This window comes from Sapajus apella, unplaced genomic scaffold, assembly GCF_009761245.1.
Source record: "Sapajus apella isolate SASKATOON/1434 unplaced genomic scaffold, GSC_monkey_1.0 scaffold14, whole genome shotgun sequence".
NCBI classification, from domain to species: Eukaryota; Metazoa; Chordata; class Mammalia; order Primates; family Cebidae; genus Sapajus; species Sapajus apella.
Window position 1 is genome coordinate 761,887 of NW_022436954.1, and position 24,423 is coordinate 786,309.

General features: G+C 52.2%; 1 protein-coding gene across 9 annotated transcripts in view; it reads left to right on the top strand.

The window, feature by feature from the left end:
* SHANK2 (SH3 and multiple ankyrin repeat domains 2) overlaps window positions 1–24,423 on the top strand; it is a 687,472-nt gene that overhangs the window by 487,341 nt on the left and 175,708 nt on the right. For all 9 annotated transcript variants that reach the window (XM_032282493.1, XM_032282495.1, XM_032282494.1 and 6 more), the window contains 2 exons: window positions 3,890–3,972; window positions 5,550–5,674. In XM_032282493.1, the coding sequence (XP_032138384.1) occupies window positions 3,890–3,972; window positions 5,550–5,674 (208 nt within the window). The remainder of the gene's footprint in view (window positions 1–3,889; window positions 3,973–5,549; window positions 5,675–24,423) is intronic.

Here is a 24,423-nt window from a genome sequence, read left to right on the forward strand (position 1 = left end):
TCAGGCAATTGAGGCTGTAAGTAGCCAAGGTGGCCAGTGTCTGGGGTGGGTTTCAAACACATGTCTGTCTGTAAACGAAAGTGAGGCGAGGTCATGGTGGGTGTGGAGTGGGGGCTGTTTAGATACTGAAACAGCGCAGGAAAAAGTTAAAAACGGTCCTTAATGTCAGAGAATAAGCAGTTTGCAACAGTCTTGGAGCAAGATCTTTGCACAGTTACAAGTGTGGGCTAGAAAATTCTCAGATGCGGCCAGGTGCTGTGGCTCACATCTGTAATCCTACCACTTTGGGAGGCCAAGGTGGGAGCGTCCCCGGAGGCCAGGAGTTTGAGAACATCCTGGGCAACATGGTGAAACCCTATCTCTACAAAAAACTTAAAAACTAGCTGGGCACAGTAGTGTGTGCCTGTTGTCCCGGTTACTTGGGGGGCTGAGGTAGGAACATCGCTTAAGGCCTGGGGTTCAAACTTCCAGTGAGCTGTGACGGTGCCACTGCACTCCAGCCTGGGCCGCAGAGCAAAACCCTGTCTTTAATTTTAAAAAAGAAAGTCCTGGGGTGCATTAGGAATCACCGAAAAGGTTTCAGCCTTGGGTGTCAATCGGAGGGGTCCCTGTAGGAGGGAGTCCAGGGGTGGAGAGGGCGGCGTGTGCAGACAGGGAACCCACTTGTACCTGTTGGACTTACAAGCACACGCTGCCTTCCAGGGCCAGTTATGAGGCATGGGTGGGCGACTCCACGCCCTCGCTCAGGACCTACCAGGCGCGTCATCTTCTCATTTTGCAGGCCAGCAGGTCAGTGACCTTGGGGTCAAAGCAAAGGTGGGATTTGAACCACACTGTGTGTGATGCCAAAGCCTGTGCCCCCACCCACCACTCTGGAATGCCCCGGCCCTCATGTAGTCTGTGGAAGACAGCAAGTGTCCGGGCAGCCTCACCAGTCCTAAGCTCCTAGTTACAGGGTGTGCTGGCAGAAAGTGGGATGGGTCATCTTGGAGAGGCAGGGTTTGGGTGGCACTGGGTACTGCAGGAGGAGTTGCCCAGCAGGGCAGATGAGCACCTGAGCATGTGACAGGTTCCCCTTGGAGCTGCATGGAGAATGGAGATGGACTTGATCAGCCCATGTGTCCGCAGGAGAGGGTGCAAGGCACTGAGCTCCAGACCCTGGGACTCAGCATTGTCCTTCCAGGGCTTCAGGGGGCTCTTGCCCTCGGCAGCTCCTCTCACAGAGAGCAGGAGTGCAGGATGGTTGAGCAGAGGCTCTTGGCTTGGCAGCTGGGGCCTTAAGAGAACCTTCCATGGAGGAGATACACAGGCTGGTTGCCTGCCTGGCTATGAGTGAACCATGGGGCCTGGGTGGGTGCCTCCCTTTCCGAAGTTCAGAGGGAAAGCAGGTGGTGACTAGAAGGCATTTCCTATGAGGGACACAAGTCTGTGTTCTGGTTGTGGGGGCCGTGGAGACAGGTCGAGGGGCCTGGTAGAGGGTCTGCTCATCAGTGCCTCACGTGCTCCTAAATCCATGGCAACAGAACCCCAGCTCTCCCCCCGCCCAGCCTCCTTGGAGTTGCAGAGTCCTGGCCGACCACCAGGCCTGCTGGAGGTTAATGACAGCCGTTAAGTAACGGCTCCCTGAGGCCTCCTGTGACACCACACCAGCGTGGCATGGCCTCATCTGACCCCATGGTGATCCCAAGAGGCCTGTAGGTTTGTTCTTACCCACCCTTGCTATGGAGGGAAGCTGAGGTTTAGAGACCCCCATCATTTACTAGAGGCCACAACAGCCATGTGACCTCACCCCTAGGCTCCCAGGGCCCTGGTCCTCTGACCATGTGTAAGCCCTTGTCTGGTGGCCCTGAGCAGGGCAGTGGGCCTCCAGGACTGAGCCAAGAGGGGCTCACGGTTGGGCCCGAGTTCCCCAGAGTGGGGCTCCCTGCACTTAGAAGGCTGTCTCTCAGGATGGGGCAGGGGAAGGAAGGTCAAGGGCCAGAACTCCCCCTAACTGCTGAGACCAGGGTGACCAGTCCCCTAGATTGTCCTGGTCTCCGGCTGTGAAGACATCATGCATGCTGGGCTATTCCTGGAAGACAGGGCCACCCAGCAGGTCTCCAGGGATGGGTCCCTGGAGGGGTGAGGAGCACATGTTCCCTGGCTGGGTCCTCCAGCCTCTCTGAGCCTCATCTGTAAAATGGGAGGATGGAGGGGCCGCTGCCCATCTCTTGTTCAGGACGCCGAGGCCTGTCATCCACATTTGCCCCGTCCCTCCTCCTCCCCAAGACCCCCCCATTCCGAGGTGGCTGCACTGTCACCAGCTGGCTGCACATGGGCCCCTGTGCTTCCTGTAGACCATGAACCTGGTGCTGGTGCCAGGCAGAACTGACCCATACTCCTGGGGCCAAGAGCCCATGAGCACGTGGCCCTGTTTGATACCAGCATCCCCAGGCCTCCTGCTGTGTGCCAGGGGCCTGCTAGTTTCTTCAGGGCCCGTCTACAGCTTTTTCCGCCTGGGCCCCTGGCCTGGTGTCCTTTCCACTTACCCCCAAGGCTCCCACACAGCCCTGCAAGACCCTGTAGAGGCCTCCCTCCCGGCTGGCTGCCTCCCTCCCTCCCTGCTCCCCTCCACAGAGGCCTTCCCAGCTCCCCACTGACTTCCGGGCAGCAGCAGAATCCTAGGGGGTGCCAGCAGCCTTCACCTCACGCCCCTTCTGCCCCCGCAGGCCACCCAGAAGGTGGAGGTGGAGGGCAGTTCATCTGCAGCCAGGAGGCTCGCTGAGCAGTGCCCCGCCCCACACTCCGGGTGCCTCAGGGGCTGGATGGGCATGTGGCGAGTGCCCACAGGAAAAGCGAGAGGACGCGGCGGCAGCTAGAGCAGAGTTGGAGCTTTTGTGGTTTCTTTCCTTGAAAAAAAAAAAACTGTCATGGCGAGAGGCAAACAGCGTGGCTTTAGGTCATATCTCAAAGGGGCAGCCGCCTAACCCCTCCAGTTCCCCAGCAGTGAATTCATCGTCCCCAGAGGGGGCCAGGGTTCTCAGGGGCTTTGAGACGGAAATGACCTGAGTCCTCTGTCAGGGAGCCCCCCCCCCCACCTACCCACTGAGGCTGTGAGGGGCAGGGGGTGGATGCTGGAGGGGGGATGTGGAGAGAGCCCCAGCCGCTCCCCCTCCCCACCCGCTCCCAGCCCAGCCTGCGGATGCTCTGCGCGGGATGACGCCGGGCGCGCTGTGGGCTGTCAGATGATTGTGGGGGCTCCTGCCTGCCGCACACCGCCGGCGCCGGGACGGGAGAGGGAGGGGGCGCTGGATGCGACGCGCAGGTCCCTGCGTCTCTGGTGCCTGCTGCCGACTCGTGCAGGGAGCGGATAGGATCTGATTTTTTTTGAACCCCCTTCAAGGAAAAGCAAAACAAAACTGCTGCCCCATTTCTCCTCTGGCCGATCTCCCCAGGCTCCCCTGGAAGATGCGTGTGGCCGGGACAAGCTGGAGGAGCTCATTCCCGACGCCGCCACTGCCGAGGCCGCCGCTGCCACCGCCGCCGTTCGGGCCACTTACTTTCTTTGCCCTGGGCGGCGTCCTGGCCAGCCCCCCTTGAGCCTGCCGCTGGCTCAGCCACCCCTCCGGCAGCCGCCCCACCATGTATGACTCCTTCCTCCGGCTGGCTCCGACTCTGCCTGCCCCCACCCTGCAAGTCTCATTGTGCCACGCTCGCCTATCCCGGTAGCCACCCCCCTCTTCCTTCGCTCCTCCTGCACCCTCGCTGCCTCCTTTCCTCCATGCTGCCTGGATCTGGCGAGCTGGGGTGATTAATTGGCTATGATGATGAACGTCCCCGGCGGAGGAGCAGCCGCGGTGATGATGACGGGTTACAATAATGGTCGCTGTCCCCGGAATTCTCTCTACAGTGACTGCATTATTGAGGAGAAGACGGTGGTCCTGCAGAAAAAAGACAATGAGGGCTTTGGATTCGTGCTTCGAGGGGCCAAAGGTAAGCGCGGCTGCCGGGAGCCTGAATATGTTCCCGTGTTTTGTGTGTGTGTGTGCACGCCTGCATGAAAAATGTTCCCCAGCTCGGGAAGAAGCATTAAATAAGCATTTTTCCTGGGGGCACTTGGTTGCTAGACAACCATGTTCTTTCACATTCTGCCTTACTCAGAAAACGCTAGGGCTTCCTTGAGGAATATTTTTAATTTCTGTAGACAACGTTCTTCTGAATGGGTTCTCTCTCCCCCCTGCCCTCTCCTACCTTTTGTTTTTAAATGATGGGGCTGTCAATATTTTGTGTTCTAGTTGAGCCAGAGGGTGGCTGCGCTCAGAGCTCCGGGTCTCAGATACCCAGGTTTGCCCGGGCCTGAGTTTCAGGCATTAGAAACTGCCCCATCCTGAGAGTGGGCTTTGTAACGGTGGCAGGCATTCGTGCGCTCGCCTCTAAGGTGACTTTGCAAAGGAAATGTGACAAGATGGTCCCCTCTGCCGTGGACTGAGCCAGCAGCACACATGTTACGTGGCCCGTCGTGGGAGGCTCGGGGATGCGGTCCATGGCGGTGCACCCACCAGGCGCCCTGCACTCGCAGCCGCCCCTCTGAAAGAAAACAAAATGGCATCGCCTCCCCGTGAGAGGGGACATCCGCCCACCGCGTGTGTGGCTCAGCCATGTGGAAGTTTCATCTCGGAGCTTCCGCGCTGTGCCAGGGGTCCCACACCTGTGCTGGGGGAGGCCTCCTTCCCGGCTGGCCTGCCCACCTGCCTCAGGCTCAGACAGCTCCATAGCCAGCCGTCCAGAGAAAGAGCAGATGCCTCTGTCCTTGTGAGAGCGTCCACGCCTGTCTGTGTGATTTGCTCTCCCCTCCCCCCACGGGAATCTTCATCTCCACACCCACCCACCCCTGGCTACTCCTGCCTCCCTAGAAAAGTCCATCTCCTGCCCTGGAGTCGCACCTGGCAGCTGTGTGGGCCTCAGAGGCCCGAGCCTCGCTGTGCTGGGCAGCGGTGTTCCGACCCCTCCCCCCACATCAGTTCCTGGGGACACTGGTCACACACGGAGTGGTCACAGGCCTGGGCTCCCTGTAGGGAGGACTCATAGCAGATTCCAAATCCGTAGCCACCCACTGGGTCAACATGATGTTCCGTCCACGTTCCAAGTCGAATTCCCTTGGTTGCGAGTCTACGTAGATGTAAATTTGGCAAGTGGTTCAGTGTGGTGTTTCTGTAGCTCTGTGTGGCAGGGGAGGAACTTTTCCATTTTTAGAACCGAAAATGTTTAGTCACTGATGCTTTTAAAGAAAATGACAGGCGTGTAGACATGTACCAAAGAGCACATGATCCAGCAGAGAGGCCAAGAAGTATGATGGCGGCCCCAAGGTCCAGTTGACTTCATTGCTTGAGTTGCATGGACCCACAAATATGAGTCTCAAGCCCTTCCTGGGGGAGAGTTGGCCTGGACCAGCCACCTGTGCTGGGAGATGCATGGGTCCACTTCCTCCTGGGGTCCCATGGGGAAGTCGGGCAATGTGAACGTGGAAAACGCCCCCCAGGCTTGTAACCAGGCACTGCTTGCCTTCCCAGCTGACACACCCATTGAAGAATTCACACCAACACCGGCGTTCCCAGCCCTGCAGTACCTGGAGTCCGTGGACGAGGGTGGGGTGGCATGGCAAGCCGGACTGAGGACCGGGGACTTCCTGATTGAGGTAGGGACACAGGTGTCTGTACCTTTCTGCTTGGGGAGAGCGCCGACTCTCAGTGAGATGGTCATTGTCCTGGCAGCATGGCCATGAGGCACGGTCTGGGGGTGCTTGTGGAGGCTGCCATGAACTTTCATAGTTTGGCCAAGTTCTCCCACCATGGGTGCCACTGCCTGTTGATCTTGTCTTGGGGGCCTTGGCCGTAACCCGTTGGAAGGAGGAGACATCTGTGGAATTTGGCCGTTGGTCCTGAAGTAGAAGGTGGAAGGAGGAGGCATGTGGTCAGCATGATGTTGGGGACATGTGCAGATCTGTGGGTGGTTTACTTGTGACTCTATAAATAAGCACCAAGAGGAGCCATCATCCCTCCTTGTGTCCTACGGGTGAGTCGGTGAGCTCTCTTGTGTGGTGGTTGCTGGCGTGAGGTCTGTAACGTTGATGGCTAAGAGTGCGTAGATTTGCAGGTTGTGATGACGGCCCTGTCAGATGGATGATGGCCTTCCAAGACCAAGGAGCCTGGGCAAGGGGATGGCTGGCGTCAATGGCGCCAAAAGGAGATGTTTGAATTCAGATGCTTTGAAAATGAGCTTTTGCTGGTACAGAAAAGAGCATTCCCTTCGTTTAGAGAATAGAGGTGTGAGTGCCCGTGCTCTGCAAACGTTCCCGAGGGTTGGCACATTGGTGTGTGCAGGGGGTCTGAGGCCCCAGTGCATCCGGGCACCTGGCCTTTTTGTGAGTTTAGGTGTTACTTTTCATCTTGTTGTGTAAAGGAACATGTTACTCTTTGGAAATGGGAAGAAGAAAAGAACCTTATAAGTTGAAAAGATGATATTTTAAAGGTTCAGTAGACTCAAATGGCCCTCATTGGGAGTTCACATTTCTTGGACACACACGCTCTCCCATGTTACCCTGAGCCCTGCCTCATGTACGTCGGAACTCCAGGTGCAGGTGGAAGGAATGGGTATGTCGCATCCAGCCAGCCACGTGGTGGTCCCTGCCATTGGGCCGGCCAGACACGCCCGTTCTGTAGAGGAGGAGCCCACATTCCCTGCCCTGGTGAGAGGACCACCCGCAACCATTCCTCCCAATCGGGCCTAAGCTCCCACGTGTGCTGTTCATGCTTCGATTTCAGTAGAGATAACCTCAGAGGCCTACAGGGCTGTTAAGGGGCGATGGAAAGCCAGAAGGGAAGAGACCATGGGAGGAGAGAGAGCCAGGTGAGATGCAGCGGGTGTTTGAACTCATTCTGAGTGCCTCCCGTCGATCTCTTTGATTTGCTGGAAGATACATTTAAATTATTATTGACCAGTCAGAGCCTGGTTTGCACGAGAAACAAGCTTATTTGGGTTCTTGAGTGTTAAAAGTGTCGGATGCACTGCCAGAATGATGGAGACTGGAGCTCGCTGCGGGTTCCTGGGCCAGCTCTGTTTGTAACCGTCGTGGAAATGCGGAGGGTCTGGGTTGAATCATCCTCAGTAGGATGCAGTTGGGATGGATGTAAGTCCCCTTCTTGTGTGTGTGTGTGTGTGTGTGTGTGTGTGTGTGTGTGCATGTGTGTGCGTGTGCGTACGTGTGTGCGTGTGTGTGCGTGTGTGTGTGTGTGTTGAGGGGGGTGTGGCCTTGGGCCTAGCAGCAGGGCTGAAGTCTATAGGTGGTGTGAGAGTGTGTGCATGTGTGACAGGCAGAGTGGGGGATGTTGGAATAGGTTGCTCTTGGTTCTTGATTTTCAATAATAAAAGAGGGTTGCAGATACAAGAGCACCCCCCGTTGTTCAGCTCATTGGACTGTTTCCTGGATAAACTCATCAATAAAAGAAACGTGGCCTGCTGAGGCACATGTGCGGGCCCCGCACTTGCCTGGCGAGCGGAGCCGAACTGGGTTAGAGGATGTTGCTGTCTGCCGCTGGAGAGCTCACCTGGGTGGGGCCGGAAAGGCGGCGCACCTGTCCTGTTTGAAGCCTCTGTGGAAATTTGGAGCTTTGAGAGTTTCTACACTTCTGTTTCCTGCTTTGACATTGCTTTTCACCTCTGATATGCAAATATATTTGCCATTTTGAAGCAGGTTTTGTATTCTGCATGACCTCTGACTTCCGGAATTCTAGGAATGGCTAGTCCTGAAATGCATTAGGGCTGTGCCTGCCTTATGATGTCACAGATGGCCCAAGGGGCACTGGGCCCTCCACAACCCTACGAGGCTGCTCCACATGAGTCATGCATTAACAAGGGCGCAGGGCACAGAGAGCTAGACCCTGGCACCATCCTGGGTCCTCCCAGTTCATCATGTCCACTCAGAAATTCTCCTCTAGGGACTTAAGACTGAGAATTCCATTGAGTTGTGTTCCTAGCCACTGGAATTTGCCACTGGAATATTAAGATCGTGTACAGCCTAATAGGTGCGTGTTTGTTCCAGCAGACCCTGGTTCTGTGTTTTCAGCTTCGACCTTGGAGGGGTGGTGTGAAACAGCCTCACGTGTCTCACGTGAGTTTTCTTTTTGGTGAGCAGCCAGCCCTAGAGCCGGTGGGGTTCCTGAGCTCTCGGTGAGGTGCAAGGTCTGCACGTGAAAATCCGCCCCAAATGCAGGCACTCTGTCTTCCTCACCCCAGGCAGCTCTTGGCAAGCCTTCCTTTCTCTCTGCTATTTGAAAGAACCTCGAAAGTGTGACAGATTTTTATTTTCCCTTTAAAAATGCATGCTGCGGCCTGAACTTTTGGACCAATGGGCACCCTTTGAAGTGAATGTTGGCTTTTAACCTCTTTGGCATCTCCAGAGCTTCATTTTCTGTCATTAACTTTGTGAGAACGCCCCGACGTGGCCATCCGGCTCTCAGCCTTGGTGCCTGCTGTGGTTTCCTGCTGTGTGTGATTTTCTTGGGTACTTACCAGGTAGAATGTGTTTCTGTCCTACCTAAGCTTTTGGAAAGAGTTCATTCTTTGGTGGTGGTTTTGTTCCTTGGTTGACCACCCCCTGACCCCACCAACCACAATCAAAGGCTTTCAGCTGTCTCCAAATTGGGAATCTCATGAGACAGACAGATGTTGGTGCACAAGCTGTGTTGTAATAAAAGGTTCACCTTAGAGGTGGACGTGAAGGATAATCAGATGTCCCGCAGTTAGGGACATTTGATCATGGTGGCTCCACGGACAGTGCGTGGTTGGCATTTCAGATCAGCTCATGTGCCGGAAATCCCTGGGATGGCTGATGACACCAAGCCATCCCAGATTATGAAATGTCACCAGCCCAGGGGAGAAGGAGCCAGAGAGATTTCAGAGGCCATAGGAGGGGCAGGGCAGCAGGAAATTGAATGCCCCTGCGGAGAATGCCCATGGGACCTGCTGGGGGAGGGCGAGGCTTACAGAGAGGTGGACGCTGGAGCAGCAACAGCCCCCAAGAGAAGCAGGGCAGGTGTTTCTCTCCATGCAGGCCAGAGGTGAGCATGGGGCCTCCACCAGCGAGGAATGACAGAGGCCCACGTTGCTCTGGTGACAACAGGAAACCCGGTCCAAACTGGTTTTCATAATGATTGGAGCTTGTCAGGAAGCTGAGACCAGAGAGTTTAGTCAGCCCGCCAGAATAGTTTGAAGACTTTGTGTGCTGTCTCTTAGAGATGATCCTGATTAGGCCCCTTCACTCCCACAAGATGGCTGGAGAGGTCAGAGGTTGCTTGAGAAGTTCAGAAGACGTCCTGAGGAGGATGTGGGTGGCTCCTGGGTGACGATAATGCATGGGGTGATTAAGGAGATGTGGAGGTGGGGACGCCACGTTGATGTCATGCAGGGCTCATGGTAGGTCTCCCACAGTGAAACCCGGCTAGGCGCACAGTCACCTGAGGGTTATAGAAACCTGGTTTCCAGCCCACACACCCTGAATCAGAACTGTGAGGCAAGAGCTAGGGCATCCGTGAAAGCTGCAGTGGTGATACCGGGGGTCCCAAGAGGCAGGCAAGGCGATGATCCGCTGGCCCAGTCCGTGTTGATGTTCCAGCCTCTTGATGTGGCAAGTCAGCTAGAGTCTCCTCGGCCCAATGCAAGCAGGTGTGTTCTGCTAATCTCCTTAAGATTAGGACTGACTCTTCCACAAACCCCTTGTTTGGCAACCTAAATTTTGTTTCTTGAGTGACTTTCATGAACTAAAATATCCTGTGTCTGAGACATGCTTACAATGCAACTCAGCCACAAGCAGGCAGAAGGCAAACAGCATTCACAACAGATGTCACAAGAAGCCCGTGTCCTTGTCTATAGCAGCTGAGGCTGGATCTCCAAGCCCTGCAGTGCCCCATCTAACCCTCACGGTCATCCATACAGCATGTGTGTTCCTCCCCATTTTACAGATGGGGAAACTGAGGCACACGGGTGCAATCACTGGCCCGTGGCAATGTAGCTGGTGAGTGGAGAGGGTGGAATTCCATCCCAGGCTGTCCGACTCAGTCATGTCATGGCTCAAAGATTCACGAGCAATACTGATGTGCTTCGTGTATAAATGAGCAAAGGGTAAGAAGAAAAGCAGTGAGTTGCCCGCTTTGTTTTCAAATTAGCAAATACTTTTTTGTGACTATCCTCATTGCTGCTGTCAGCACTCACATGTTGCTGGGGGAAACAAATTGCCATAAATGTTCGCAAAATCAATGTGGCGGTATGTAACAAGAGCCACAAAGCGGAACCAGGAATTTTACATCTAGGAATCCATGCTAAGGGAATGATATTTAAAAAACAGATAGAAATCACAGCATGGCAAAAACAAGCAGTTGGGGCGGGAGGGACAGGGGCTAACAGTGAATAGTTCAGGGCAGTGGGTGTCTGTTGTGAATTCATAAGAATACATTAAAAATGATGCTTCAAAGGGGTTCTTAATACCAACGGGAAAAGGTTACATTCTACTTAGTGAGAAAGGCAGAATCGAAATTACCAGCACAATATCATCTAATGCCATCTTTCCCCAGTACAAGCATAGAAGGAAAAAAAAAGCACAGGAAATATTAACCCCTAGAAGGTGGGACTGTGTTATTTTCTCTTTTTTCAGATGCTTCTCTCAGATTTCCTAGAATCGAAGTATTCCTATTTTGAAAAGTATCCATTTCATACATAGGAAAGTATGTCTTAGAACAATGTAATCCTCGCAGTTTGGGAGGCTGAGGAGGGCAAATCACAAGGCCAGGAGTTCAAGACCTGCCTGACCAACATGGTGAAACCCCGTCTCCACTAAAAATCAAAAAAATTAGCTGGCTGTGGTGGCGGTCGCCTGTAATCCCAGCTATTCAGGAAGCTGAGAGAAGAGAATCTCTTGAACCCAGGAGGTGGAGGTTGCAGTGAGCAGAGATCACACCATTGCACTCCAGCCTGGGTGACAGAGTGAGACTCTGTCTCAAAAAAAAAAAAAAAAAAGAAAAGAAAGTTGTCTCACACAGGAGACAATGTCCAGTCCCCTTGGCACAGATGTTTGCTGCTGGAGGAGAAAGCCTTTCCAGGCATTACCCACTTTCCCAGGGTCCATTCCTCACCCACCTGCTGCAGGGCTCAGATGATGCCTGTGGTTTTTGTGATTGTTTTCTTGGCCCTGAAGTGGCCAATCTCCTTTTTGTGTTAATTTCTCTAAATAGGTTTTCCCTTGCAGTTGAAGCAGGTGACAATATCTTCATCCTTGAAAAGTGGTGCTCGAGTTTGCTAATTACTTTTTCCTCGTATTAAATACTTGCACGAGAGAGGGCGTGGATCTGCTTTATACTTGAGGTTTGTATTTAAGTCAGGATGCTAAGAGAGATGCCCTGCTGTTTTCCTTGGAGACCCTGGGAGTGTCTCATAAGGCAGGTGCGGTGGCTCACGCCTATAATCCCAGTACTTTGGAGGCGGACATGGGCAAATCACTTGAGATCAGGAGCTCAAGACCACCCTGGCCAACATGGTGAAATCCCATCTCTACTAAAAATACAAAAATTAGCCAGGCATGGTGGTGCGTGCCTGTAATCCCAGCTACTCGGGAGGCTGAGGCAGCAGAATCGCTTGAACCCGGGAGGTGGAGGTTACAGTGAGCTGAGATTGTGCCACTGCACTCCAGCCTGGGCAACAGAGTGAGACTCTGTCTCAAGAAAAAAAATGTTTCTTAGGCTGGTACTTAAAAACAGGACTTGAGAATTGTGAGGCAGCCTCTAGCACGTTTGACTTTTCAACCAAGCTGGCATGAGGAATAGTTGTTAGAGCTCACTGCTCGAGGGTCAACCCCACTCCCCAGCTTCAGTGTTAAATATTACTTGGAGGAAAGCAAATGAAGTCCAGATTCAGCACGATCAGTCATTACACTTGCTGGTCCCAGTATTCCTTTTGATATAATGGGTGGTTGTGACAGTAGAATCACCTGACATGAACTGAGTCCACCCCAAGCTCTCAGCACCAGAGTGCTGGACAGAGGTGCTGAGCACAGGGCTGGCATTCAATCAACTTTCTTTTTAGAAACAGGATCTTGTTCTATTGCCCAGGCTGGAGCGCAGTGGCACTATCAGCTCACTGCAGACTTGAACTCCTCAGTTCAAAAGGCCCTTCCACCTCAGCTTCCCAAGTAGCTGATACTACAGGCATGCACCCCCACACTTAGCTAACTTCTGCATGTGTTGTTTTTTGTTTGTTTGTTTTTGAGGAGTCTTGCTCAGTTGCCCAGACTGGAGTACAATGGTGCGGTCTTGGCTCATTGCAACCTCCGCCTCCCAGGTACACATGATTCTTCTGCCTCAGCCTCCTAAGTAGCTGGGATTACAGGCACGCACCACCACACCCAGCTAATTTTTGTATTTTTAGTAGAGATTGGGTTTCACCATGTTGGCCAGGCTGGTTTTGAACTCCTGACCTCAGGTGACCTGCCCACCTCAGCCTCCCAAAGTGCTGGGTTTACAAGCGTGAGCCACTGCACCTGGTCACTCTTCTACTTTTTTGTAGAGGCAGAGTCTTGCTTCATTGCCTAGGCTGGTGTCAAACTCCTGGCCTCAAATGATCCTCCCACCTCAGCCTCCCAAATCACTGGGACTAAAGATTCAGGCACCCCACCCAGCCTCAGTCAGTATTTGTCATTGATTATCATCTTGTCCTTCATCGTCATTAATGATGCCTGACTCACAAGAGGAAACCTAGTTGAACAAACAGTGATGATAATATTATAATAATGACTGATGTTTGTTACCACTGTTATTTCAAGCATGTAGCAGTTACAGAGCACACCCACCATGTGCCAAGTACGTCAGACACTTTCAGCCAAGAGCGCATGAGCTACAGCTTCCTTGTGCCTCTGTTATGGGAGACATCACTAATATAGGTGCCTGCCTCACGCCTCGCCAGCCCCCAAAATCCCTGGCAGGCATGTCTCCTGCTTTGGCTCAAAGCCCTGCTCCCAGGGCACTCACCACCATGTACAATTCCATGTTGGCGGCTTTTGGGTCTCCTTGGAATTCTTATTCCTGATGCCCACCTTGCCCTCTAGCAGCAAATCCCAAGGCCAAGGCCAGAGCCCTGTTGTGCCAAGCATCCCTTGGTCTAGTGATTCAGCCACATCACACAGCTCACATTTCGCTAGCTTGCCTTTTGGGGTATTGTGAGAGACTTTGTCACGCATCCTGCTGGTGGCCCTGAGGACCAATCTAGGAACTCTCTCCACCCACCCCACCCACCAAAATTTCTTCAGGTCTTACTTAGATGGTCTTAAATGGCTACTTAATAACTAAATTAAAGACAAAACACCAGGTGATGTTAGCAGGAATCCAGAGTGACTGCTGAATTCTTGACCTGGGGTCACATTGGTGCCTTGGTCACTGAGGCCAATATTTCATTGCATCACACCAAAGACAAGCAGTGTCTGTCCTCCATCCCTCTGAGTGTGGGATGTTTCTGTCCTGAGAGCTCGGTGGCTTCTCACTGTGTCATCAGGATCCACTGACCAAGGGTAACAGCATTGAGGGGTCTTTACTCTCTGAGGCTTAATGCACTGTGGTCTTTGTTCTCCTAGGCAGAGGCCGCTGCTCTGTGGAGAACCCTGGATGGCTGGGAGCTTCGATCCCTTTTCTGCACATGGCCTTCTGGGCCTGGGGGGTTGTTCTCTTTGTCCTCTATATTGACTGGGAACAGGTGGTTCGGGCTGAGGAGCAGCCCAGGAATCTTGCTGAGAAGGTGGATGCAGACAGCTTGGCAACTGCAAATCTGAAGTCTTGGCTCGTTCATTTTGGGGTTCTAATTTGAAGCATCAGTGATTTCAATTTCAGGCTAAAAAAAGATTCAGAATCACTTCAGGGGACCATGGCTGCTGTGTTCAGATGCCATGGGGCTGGCAGATGGCAGCACACAGGGTTAGAGAGAGGCAGAGAGGAGCTGCGGTCAAGGGCACAGGCTGTGCCATCTGATCCAGGTTTGAATCTGGGCTCTGCCTCTTCTTAACTGTGTGAACTTGTGCAGGTTGCTCATTTCTTGGCCTTAGTTTCTCGAACTGTAAATAAAAGGGTATGTGAAGCATGTAGCAGTTTCTGGCCTCATGAGTTCTCTACAAATGGTGGCAATTGTAAAAATTACTTCTGAAAATTCACTCATTCATTTCTGAAGCATACATTGTGCCCCCCAGGTACTGGGCTGGAAGAAAGGCATGAATCAGACACAGTTCCTTGGGGAACACACAGTCTAGAAGGGGGAGGCAAAAAGCAGAGTGTGGCGAAGGCCCCAAAATAAATCAGGAAAAGGGCTTCATGAAAGATGGTGTTGGCACCAGGCTTTGATGGGTAAGTGAGCTTTTTGTAGGCAGAACTGAGGAGGAAGCTCTTGAGCAAAAGCTTAGAGGATCAGGAATGTTCAGGGTGGATTTGGGGAGTGGTCGGATGCTGTGAAGCTGGGGGTGACCTGCTGGTGGAGTGGGGTCCTGGGGTGTGGGCTAAGTAGGTACAAATATGTGTGGCTGGATGGCAGCACAGAGCAATAGCATTGCCGGATCTCTCCAGGGTGCTGAATCCGTTGTGAGTCACGGTCTCTCTCCAGGGTGCTGAACCACTCCAGGGCACTGGCTCTCTGCATGGGTGAGCTGAACCAGAGAGCTGCAAGGATAGGAGGCAGCCTTCCTCAGGAAGTCTGAAGGAAGCCCTCAGCTTGTCCCCTCCCTCCGTCCCTGCAGCTTTCATTTCTGTCCCCTGCGTCCTTGGACTTCCTAGGCATTGAAGGCATAGAGGCTCATTATTTAGTGACAATCTCATCTACTTGGTGGAGAGGAGAGGCCAAGGAGCCAATGAGCATCTGCATGTCCTGTGCTTTCAGCCCCACTCCCCTCACCACTGAGGCTTTAGCTCACATGCTGCCTTCTCAGAGAAGCCCTTCTGGGCACCCTTGGGTTGCCCTGACTCTCACAGTCACACCGTGTGCTTCTGTGACCATAGGAATCATCTCCTGTGTTAGGTGGTTGACTTACTATCCACCTCCCTCATGGAACATTCCCTTTGGGTCAGAGAGTTTGTTGACCAGGTCTCTGCTACAGCTCCAGCATACAGCGCAGTGCCAGATATATAACAGAGGCCCCAAGGCATGTGTTCAGTGATGGGCACTCCTGGGAAGCAGGAGTTTCACACCCGTCTTGCAGGTAATGAAACTGAGCCTCAGAGAGATTAAGAAGCCTGCCCAGGTCCCTCCAGGGAGGTCTGAATCTAAGCTGACTCCAAAGCTTGTTTCTTTTGCCCTGTGTCTGTCTGTCTCTTTTGTACTGTATCTGTCTGAGGCTCTGGGTAAGCCCCAGCTCACTGGGATGTATAGGAGGCATAGTGGACTGACATCTCCACGTTGGGAGCTGCTGGCACTGGGTCCTCTGATGCACCCATTCATGCCTCTGAGTCCTCTCCACCTGCCCTCTCCTTCCTCCCATAACCCACCGCCCCTCTCCCACTGTGCTCAGCAGGCTCTTGTTAGCACTGATTTGTCTTTGCCTTTGGTGCCCTTTTGCAGGGAGTTTCATGATACAAGCAGTTAGGTTGGCAAATGAACTGGAGGAAGGCCCTGTGCTAAGTGCCCCATAGGATCTTTTAATTGATGGAGATTGTCAGCCCTGGGAATTGGGGTGTGTGCATGCCAACAGTAAGCAGAGTGGGATGAGAAGGGGAGGCAGAGCTGATGCTGTACAGCCCTGAGAATGGAGGTCCCACTGTGGTCTCACGAAGTCCACTGCCCACCAGCAAGGTCTCTACCTCCCTCTCTCCAGGATCTTCAGATGGGTCCCATGGAGAAGACTTTTCCCTGCATCTCCTTTGTGTTCAGTCCCTGTGGTAGGACCCAGGGGGTCAGGGAGATAAAAAGGGGGCTGTCCCGGGCATGGGCACCTTCTTCCGCACCCTCAGGGCTGGGGCTGCAGAGGGAGAAGCAGGCTATCTAGGTGAGAAGGGATATGGCACTTGTGCCTGGCCAGTGAGGAGATGGACATCGCCATTGGGTGCTCTCCCTGGTCTCCAGAATGTGCCACACCCCTCCTGCCCCCAGACACTTACCCACAATTTTGCCTTCTCCACCTGCCCTACCAGGATGCCTCCTGCATCTGCTTTCGATGTCTGCTCCTTGAGAGTTGCCTACGATGCCCACTCATAAGCCCTTGCCATGGTCACTTCCTGCGTGTACCCCGTGAGATAAGGGACCACCCATAGCTGAGCACATGGCAAATATCCAATAAATAAATATTCCTTAAGGAAAGGAAGGTACCACCGAGGAGAGCACAGACAAGATAGAATGACATCTGGAGAAGGGGCTCCTTCCTCCCACACCCCTTCCCCATCTCCATCAGGGCCAGAACTTGAAAAGCTAATGGAGGTGGAGGGATGGAGTCATTTACATCAGAGAGAGCGTGAGAAGCCAGCCCTTCCCTGGAAAGTGCCAGCCTTCTCTCCCCACGCCCACTGGGATCCCGAGGGGAATTGTGTGCCCCTCCTCTTGGGAAATTTTGAGTAAACTCTACCCCCACATCGGCCTGGTGGCCAGTTTTCACATTAGCGTGATTTCACTGTGTCTCGAGTAAATCATGTCAGACAAAATATAATTGGGAATGCAGAGAAGCCAAGGAAAAAAACAGGGACGCTGCCACCAGGAGACAGTGTCCACATAACAAGGTTTATCTCTGTGGATTTTTCTCTCTATGTGTCTGTTAGTAATACATTTTGTCATGTGTTTATACACTTTTTTTTTTCATTTGGGTATGTCTTTTTTATTGTGGTAAAATATCCAGACCATAAAATTTTCCATCGAACCCGTTAGCACCCATCCTCCCTCCCCCTTCCAGCCCCAGGCAGACACTCTTCCCCTCTCCCTCTTGGGTCTGCCTGTTCCGGACATTCCTGTTCATGGAATCACGCTCCAGGCCACCTTTTACGTCTGGCTTCTTTCAGCAGCATGTGCTTTAGGTTCATCCGTGTGGTGGCGTGCGTCCATACTACCTTCCTTTTGTGGGTGAATAAAACGTTTCCATCGCGTGGCTAGACCACAGTTATTTTATCCATTCGCCAGTTCAGGGACACTTGTTTCCACCTTTTGGTTGTTGTGGATAATGTGGACATGAACTTTTTTGTACCAGGTTTTGTTTTCAGTTCTTTGGGGCATGTACTTAGGAGTGGAATTGCTGGGCCATGTGGTAATTCTGTGTTTCCTGAAACTGCTGCCGTGCACCCCAGAGTCCCCATCCTGGGTGGGATGGGCAGAGACGTTCAGCGAATGCTGAGTTCACAGCCATCGTCACACGCCTGGGCAGAAGAACCACAGAGGGAAGGAGGCCTCGCCCCCTTTTGTTAAGACAGAGCTCAGACCCAACAAAAGCTTCCCTGCTGGGCAGCATGATACAGGCTGCAAATAAAGCTCACCACAGCCATGGCAGTGACCGTGCAAAATGCTGATGCTGCTTGAGCACCTACTGCATGCCAGCACCGTTTCTGAGAGAGTTCACACACATGAACTCACTTCGTGTTCAGTGTATCTCAGTGACTTTTGTCACCTCCTTTCCCTGCATGAGGAGGCTACAGCACAGAGTGGGGACTCACTGGCCCACAGGGACGCGAGGAGCAGCAAAGCCAGGCTGCTCTTCCAGGGTTGATGTATCTCTTCCCACCCTCCCGCTCCAACCACCCTCCTGTGCCACCTGTCAGGGAGGAGGAGTCCTGCCCAATTTGATGTCTTCTGTGATGCAGATTCTAGAGGAAAGGGGAAAACAAAGGAACAGGGGGAGTTTAGGCAGAAAGCTGGAAGGAACAAAAGTCATGCGCGGGCAAGCCTTGAAGGGAGACTGGGGGCTTACTTTTACACACAGATTATAAAAGGTGGGGCTACCAAAAGATACTGCTTTGTGCTTTTAGTTAGATTTATTTTGGCCGGGTACAGTGGCTCATGCCTGTAATCCCAGCACTTTGGGAAGCTGAGCCAGGCAGATCGCCTGAGGCCAGGAATTCAAGACCAGCCTGGCCTTGAATAGTGAAACCCCCATCTCTACTAAAAAACACAAAGATTAGCTGGGTGTGGTGGCAGGCACCTGTAATCCCAGCTACTCAGGTGGCTGAGGCAGGGAGATTCACTTGAACCCAGGAGGCGGAGGTTGCGGTGAGCCAAGATTGTGCCACTGCACTCCAGCCTGAGTGACAGAGCAAGACTCTGTCTCAGAAAAAAAAAAAAAAAAAGTTAGATTTAATAACTGGAGAAGTACTATTAAAGATCAGAAACCCCATTTCCTATCTGTTTGGTATCTGGACTATGATTCTTTGAAAATCATTCCAGCAAGGACTGGACCACATGGGGTTAGGGTATCTATCTGGGTTACACACATCTACAAACTTATTTTGAGCAACTGCCGATAGACTCAGGCCTGGAGCCTAGTGGTTGGTGAAACAGATTTGAATCTATCTTGTCCTTCTTCCCAAAGAGTGCAGAGGTCAGGTCCTGCGCTTCTCTACAGCCCCATGCCCAGCGGTGGAGTAAACAGGGCAAAAAGTGAGTTGTGTTACTGGTCTTGCCTATTTCAGTGAAGGACGGTAAATAACTCTACCTACTGTGCCACCCCTCCTCCTCTGCTGGGTCCCAATTATCTACAAGAAAGGAGAGGTGCCCTCCTCCCTCCTGCTCCCCATCACACCCCACCCCATGTGCACCAGGTTTTACTCAAATCTAGCAAATTCCATTCAGAGTTGGCTGGTTCCTCAGAGAGTGGTTAGAAAGAGAATTCCACAGAGACCCAACTCTTAATTCTGTATTGAATAGAAAAACCCATCTCAGCAGGCACTTTTCCTGCCCCTAGGCAGGAGCATAAGGTCTTTTTTCTCTGAGGGCTGCTTGAGAAATAGAGGTCCCCAGGCAGGTGATAGAGAGCTCCCAGAGGCTCCTTCTCTGTCACGGCAAGCTTTCAGATTGGTTTGAAGCTGTTCAGATTGTTAGAATGGCTATCAGTTGACATTGCTGTTGTCCCATGCCCAGGCGTGCCTAAGCAGAGGCATCCTGCAGAGTGGTTGCTCCACCCATATTGTGAAAGTAAAGGAAGTGGGGGAAACGGGGGCTGAGGAACAAGAGGGCTGGAAGGACTGCCCTTGGAGGCCCTGTGTACTGGCCGAGGCCAGTTGGGGCCACCGTGCACCGTGAACTTGGAAAGTAGGGAGCCTGATTGGGTACTTTGCCTTGGGAACGCCTAAGTGCTGCACTTGGGACACCAGCTTGATTACCTGTGACCACCCTGGAGGGCTGAGGTGCCTCCACTCGTCATTTTTTATAGCTGTGTAGTATTCCATGGTGTATATGTACCACATTTTCTTTGTCCAGCCTATCATTGACGGGCATTTGGGTTGGTTCCAGGTCTTTGCTATTGTACACAGGGCTGCAGTGAACATACGTGTGCATGTGTCTTTATAGTAGAATGATTTATAGTTCTTTGAATATATACCCAATAGTGGGATTGCTGGGTCAAATGGAGTTTCTATTTCTAGATCCTTGAGAAATCACCACACTGTCTTCCACAATGATTGAACTAATTTACACTCCCACCAACTGTGTAAGAGGGTTCCTATTTCTCCACATCCTCTCCAGCATCTGTTGTCTCCAGATATTTTAATGATCACCATTCTAACTGGCATGAGATGATATCTCAGTGTGGTTTTGATTTGCATTTCTCTAATGACCAGTAATGATGAGCATTTTTTCATGTTTGTTGGCCTCATAAATGTCCTCTTTTGAAAAGTGTCTGTTCATGCCCTTCACCCACTTTTGAATGGGGTTGTTTTTTTCTTGTATATCTGTTTTAGTTCTTTGTAGATATTAGCCCTTGACATGCCTGATGGGTGAGTCTTTTCTAGCCAGGAAGGGAAACGATCTTTCCAGCCTGAGGCTCACAGTCATTCACACTGAACTGCCTGGGTTTGAGGGGGCATGGAGCATAGGAGGTCAAAACGCTACCCTCGCCGCCATGGGCTACCAGCATCCGAGTTGCCTGGGGTCCACACAATGCTGAGAACAGTAACAAGGACTGTTTCAGTAATGACCTCTGCCACTTCTTGAGCAGTTACTGTGGGCCAGGGTCCCCTTTCATGCTCAGCGGTCTGAGGAGGGAGGTGGCATCCGCATCATTTTGCACATAGAGCAGCTGAGGTTTGGTGAACATAAGGATAACCCAAGTCACAGGAGATGGTGAGGGAGTGACAGGGCAGGATTCAAACCCAAGTCAGGCTCTGGCTCCGGAGTTCTTGAACACTGTGTATGACTCCTGCTACGGCAGGGAAGTGGGTCAGGGGGCTCTCAGGGGCCCTGGCCACCCTGATGCTGGGTTCAAAGCCCAGGGCACTCGGCCTTGCCCCAGCTCCTGGACTGAGGCAAAACTGGGAAGCGTCAGCCCCGAGGACCCATGGCAGGCGGTGCTGCCTCCAAGTCCTGGTATATGTATCATTCCCCTGTTGTAAATATAGCAGCTGAACCTCTGCAGCACCCATGTGGGGTCAGCAGCGATGTGTTTTAATTCCTGTATTGGACCCAGCCGCACCTGTTCCAGGAAGACATTGTTTTGTTGTCGGTTAATTTTCCCAGAGTGTTTTTTTCTTTTTTTTTTTTTTATGAGCTTTCTGATTACAGTGGCCTGATTTGTTGTTCACGTTTGGTTTTGGGTTTTTTTTTTTCCTGGAGGACAGACTGTGTGCCCAGCAGCCCCATGGCCAACCCCATCCCCAGCCTGGGGCCTCTCTAGACAACCCCTGCCGTAGCCCAGCAACACCGGGATTCTGGCATTGAGCAGGATGAAGCTTGTGTGTACCTTGTCTGCCCCTTCAAAGCATTCTTGATATGTTTTGTGTTTTTTGGTATTCTTTTGAGAGAGAGTCTCACCGTTGCTCAGGCAAGAGTACAGTGGCGTAATCCAGGCTCACTGCCACCTTCACCTCCCAGGTTCAAGCAATTCTCCTGCCTCAGCCTCCTGAGTAGCTGGGATTACAGACGTGTGCCACCATGACCAGCTAATTTTTGTATTTTTAGTAGAGACGGGGTTTCATCATGTTGGCCAGGCTGGTCTCAAACTCCTGACCTCAGATGATCTGCCAACCTTGGCCTCCCAAAGTGCTGGGATTCCAGACATGAGCCACTGAGCCCGGCCTTTGAGGAGGTCTTTTGATGAATTTCCTGCTTGTTCATAGTCGCTGCCAGGCTAGGGTCATCTTAAAGGCAGTCACCTTCTTCTCCATATGTTTGTCTGAGGCACAGATGTCGATCTGGGCAAAAGTCATGGGCTGTTGTTTGCTGAATAAATGCATAAAGGAAGGAATCAATTAAATGAGCACAGCAAGCTGGGACTCAGTGACTCTGTGCAGTTTGGCAGGCAGGTCTGGAGATCGATTTCAGCGCTGTCCTCACCCCTGGCTTTGCTGAGCTCTGCACCGTCTCTGGGAATGCATGTTGGAAAGGTGTGTTCTTCCAAGATCAACCTCCTTCTTGTACTTGCAGCAGGCAGGAGCTGCCATGCAGGAGGGCTGAGGGTCCTGCCCTGAGACTGGGGCCCCTCTCAGTTCCTGTCGCTGCCCCCACCCCACACGGAGGTTTCCAGCCTGGGACCCATTGGGAAGCAGATGGACAGATGCCAGGCATGGCCAGATACAACATTCTCTTTCTTTTAACTGTATGATCGCACTCAAGTGAGGTTCCTAGAGTGGTCACATTCGACACACTCATAGAGACAGAAAGTAGGATGGTGAGTGCCAGAGGATGGGAGTTAGTGTGTAATGGGGACAGTTTCAGTTTGGGAAGATGAGAAAGTTCTGGAGATGCGTACTGGTTATGGCTGCACACAATGCCATGAACTGACCACTTTAAAATGGTAAATTTTATGCTAATTTGTCTTTTACTACATTTTTTTTTTTCATTTGAAATTTTTTAGAAGGCAGTACTCTTCGCATTCTGTTTTTAAGTTCTGAAGAGTTGGACTTTCTTGTTAGATCTGGGGCAAGCCCCGGCATGCTTCCTTAGCTCTGAAACACGACCAGTGATGACCCCCCGCTTGCCGCCACGTACAACCCTGGGGTCAACTGAGACCCTGGGCAGGGCTCCAGCTCAGCCCCGACCCCAGGCCTCCTCTACTTTCTCTGTTCCTCCCCCTCCTCCACCTGCAGTCCCCTAATTGGCTTCCTGTTTATTCAGGGCTCTGGCCGCCCCATGGCATGGTTTCTACCTTTTATTGTTGGTCAGCCTTCCCCCGTGGGACCTTAATGACAGCAAAGACTGTCTTTCTTGCTCACCTGCAAGAGAAGGCACCCAGCACCTAGCAGGAGCGCAATCAAGCTTCATTAAAATGAACAAAAAACAATGCCAAAATATAAAAGAAAGAGAGGGGTATTTGCATACCAACCATGAAGTGAGCCCCAAGACGCCATCCCAAATGCCAGCCACAGCTCATAGACCAACCACTGGAGTGTAATGATGTTTCTGCTTTTTAAAGAAGTATGCAAAAATACTATGTGTATTGTCTGTACTCCACATTTCCCAAGGGAACTCAAATATTGTGCAAAAGTTCTAGAAAGCTCCACGCCAATGTGATAATCCTCCAAGGTAAGCTTTCCTCCAATGGGCTACCTTGGAGGAAGATACGGGTTGAGGGTGAGTCACAGGGGGCTCCACTATTTTTTAATTGATACCTAGTGATTGTACATATTTACGGGGCCCATGTGATGTTTTGATGCATGCCCACGATGCCTAAGAATCAAATCAGGATAACTGGAAAGTCATTACCTCCACCCTTTATTTCTTTGCGCTGGGAACATTCCACATCTTCTCTTGTATAGTATATTTTGAAACAGACAATAAATTATTATTAACTATAGCCACCTTGGACGTTCTGTAAAGTAACTTTAAAAATAAAAAAACTTGTATTATTTGTCTAATTAGAAATAAACAAGCTGGCGAAATGAAGGCTCTCAAGCCCGAGGGACCGACTCTGCGTTATTCTCGGTCGCATTGAGGACTTTTGTCATCTTCACCTCTTCAGCAGGTGTGACTCCTGAGCCAGATACACATCTCCAGGAAATCCATGTCCTCTTTGTGTCACTTGGTATTTCCCAGAAGATGACAGGAGGCGTCCGGGGGAAGGACGGAAGTGGCAGCCCGGACTCCACTTCCGTGGGAGGAAGCACCCAGCTATTGTGGACACAGGGGAGTTGCCTCTCAGCTCCGCCTCAACTGCGATGAGACAGGCTGAGCCGCCGTCCCCATAAACCCAACAAGCCCATCACTCTGTTCTCCAAAGTGGTTCATGTGGGGCAACCTAGTGAGCTCAGTTCTGCCCGGAGTTCCTGCTGAGGCCCCTCTGTTGCTCGCTGGTTAGTTTGTTCACTAGGACATTGTCTTTATCTGGGCTGTTTTCTCCCCCCACTCCCCCGGTGCTGCAATTCTGGATTTAAATTCAAATCGAACGGAAAATCAAAGTGATAAGACCCATGGGCATTTTTAGCCAAGAAAATTTATCTCAAAGGCAGCCTAATTGCCAGTTGCTAGGCAGGATGGTTTGAGGTCAGGGCGCAGCGCAGGAAGTATTGGGTTGGTTTTGTCTGGTTTCCTTTTAAAGAGACCCTGCAGGCAAAGGCTTCACCAACTGGAAAAGCCTGCGAAATGTGGCCTCCCTCAGGGGAATGCCAGTGACCCCAGCCCCTGTCCTTCAGACCTTACCCATCCTGGTGTCCAAGGACCCCTTCTCTCCAGGCCCAGGAACTCCCAGGAAAGAGCCTGAACCTTGGTCACCCAGAAGAGTCCTCCCCACTCAGAATCCCCTGTGCGACCCTGGCCCAGAGAGACTGGCCCTTCTGTGCTAGACCAGCTGCAAGCTGGGGCAGGGGCTTGCATGCCCACTCAACTGCCCGCAGGCCAGGGGCCTCAGGTGCACTTTTCCGAGCTGCACCCATTTTAGACACTGCATGTCCATTGCCACCATGCTGGACATTGTGACAAGCCCCGCACTGGAAACTGGCTGTTTACATGAGCAGCGGAAGTTTATTTATTGCCCCTCTCAAGTCCCGTAGGGCAGGCAGCTCCTCTCCAAGCAGCTTCAGGCTCCTCCCAGCTCCTCCGTCCTGAACACACAGAGGCCCAGGTCCCCAGGCTCAGCCGCATCTGGCTGTGGCAGAAGAGAAAGCATACATCACTTCCACTTATGTTCCGTTGACTGCGATCTCAACTGGCGGTCATTCCTCCCTGGGGCCAGCGGTCTTGCGGTGCCTCCGTAAGGACAGAGTGTGCCATCCCCCGCTGCTGATCTCATAGTGCCTCATACTGGATTCTCCT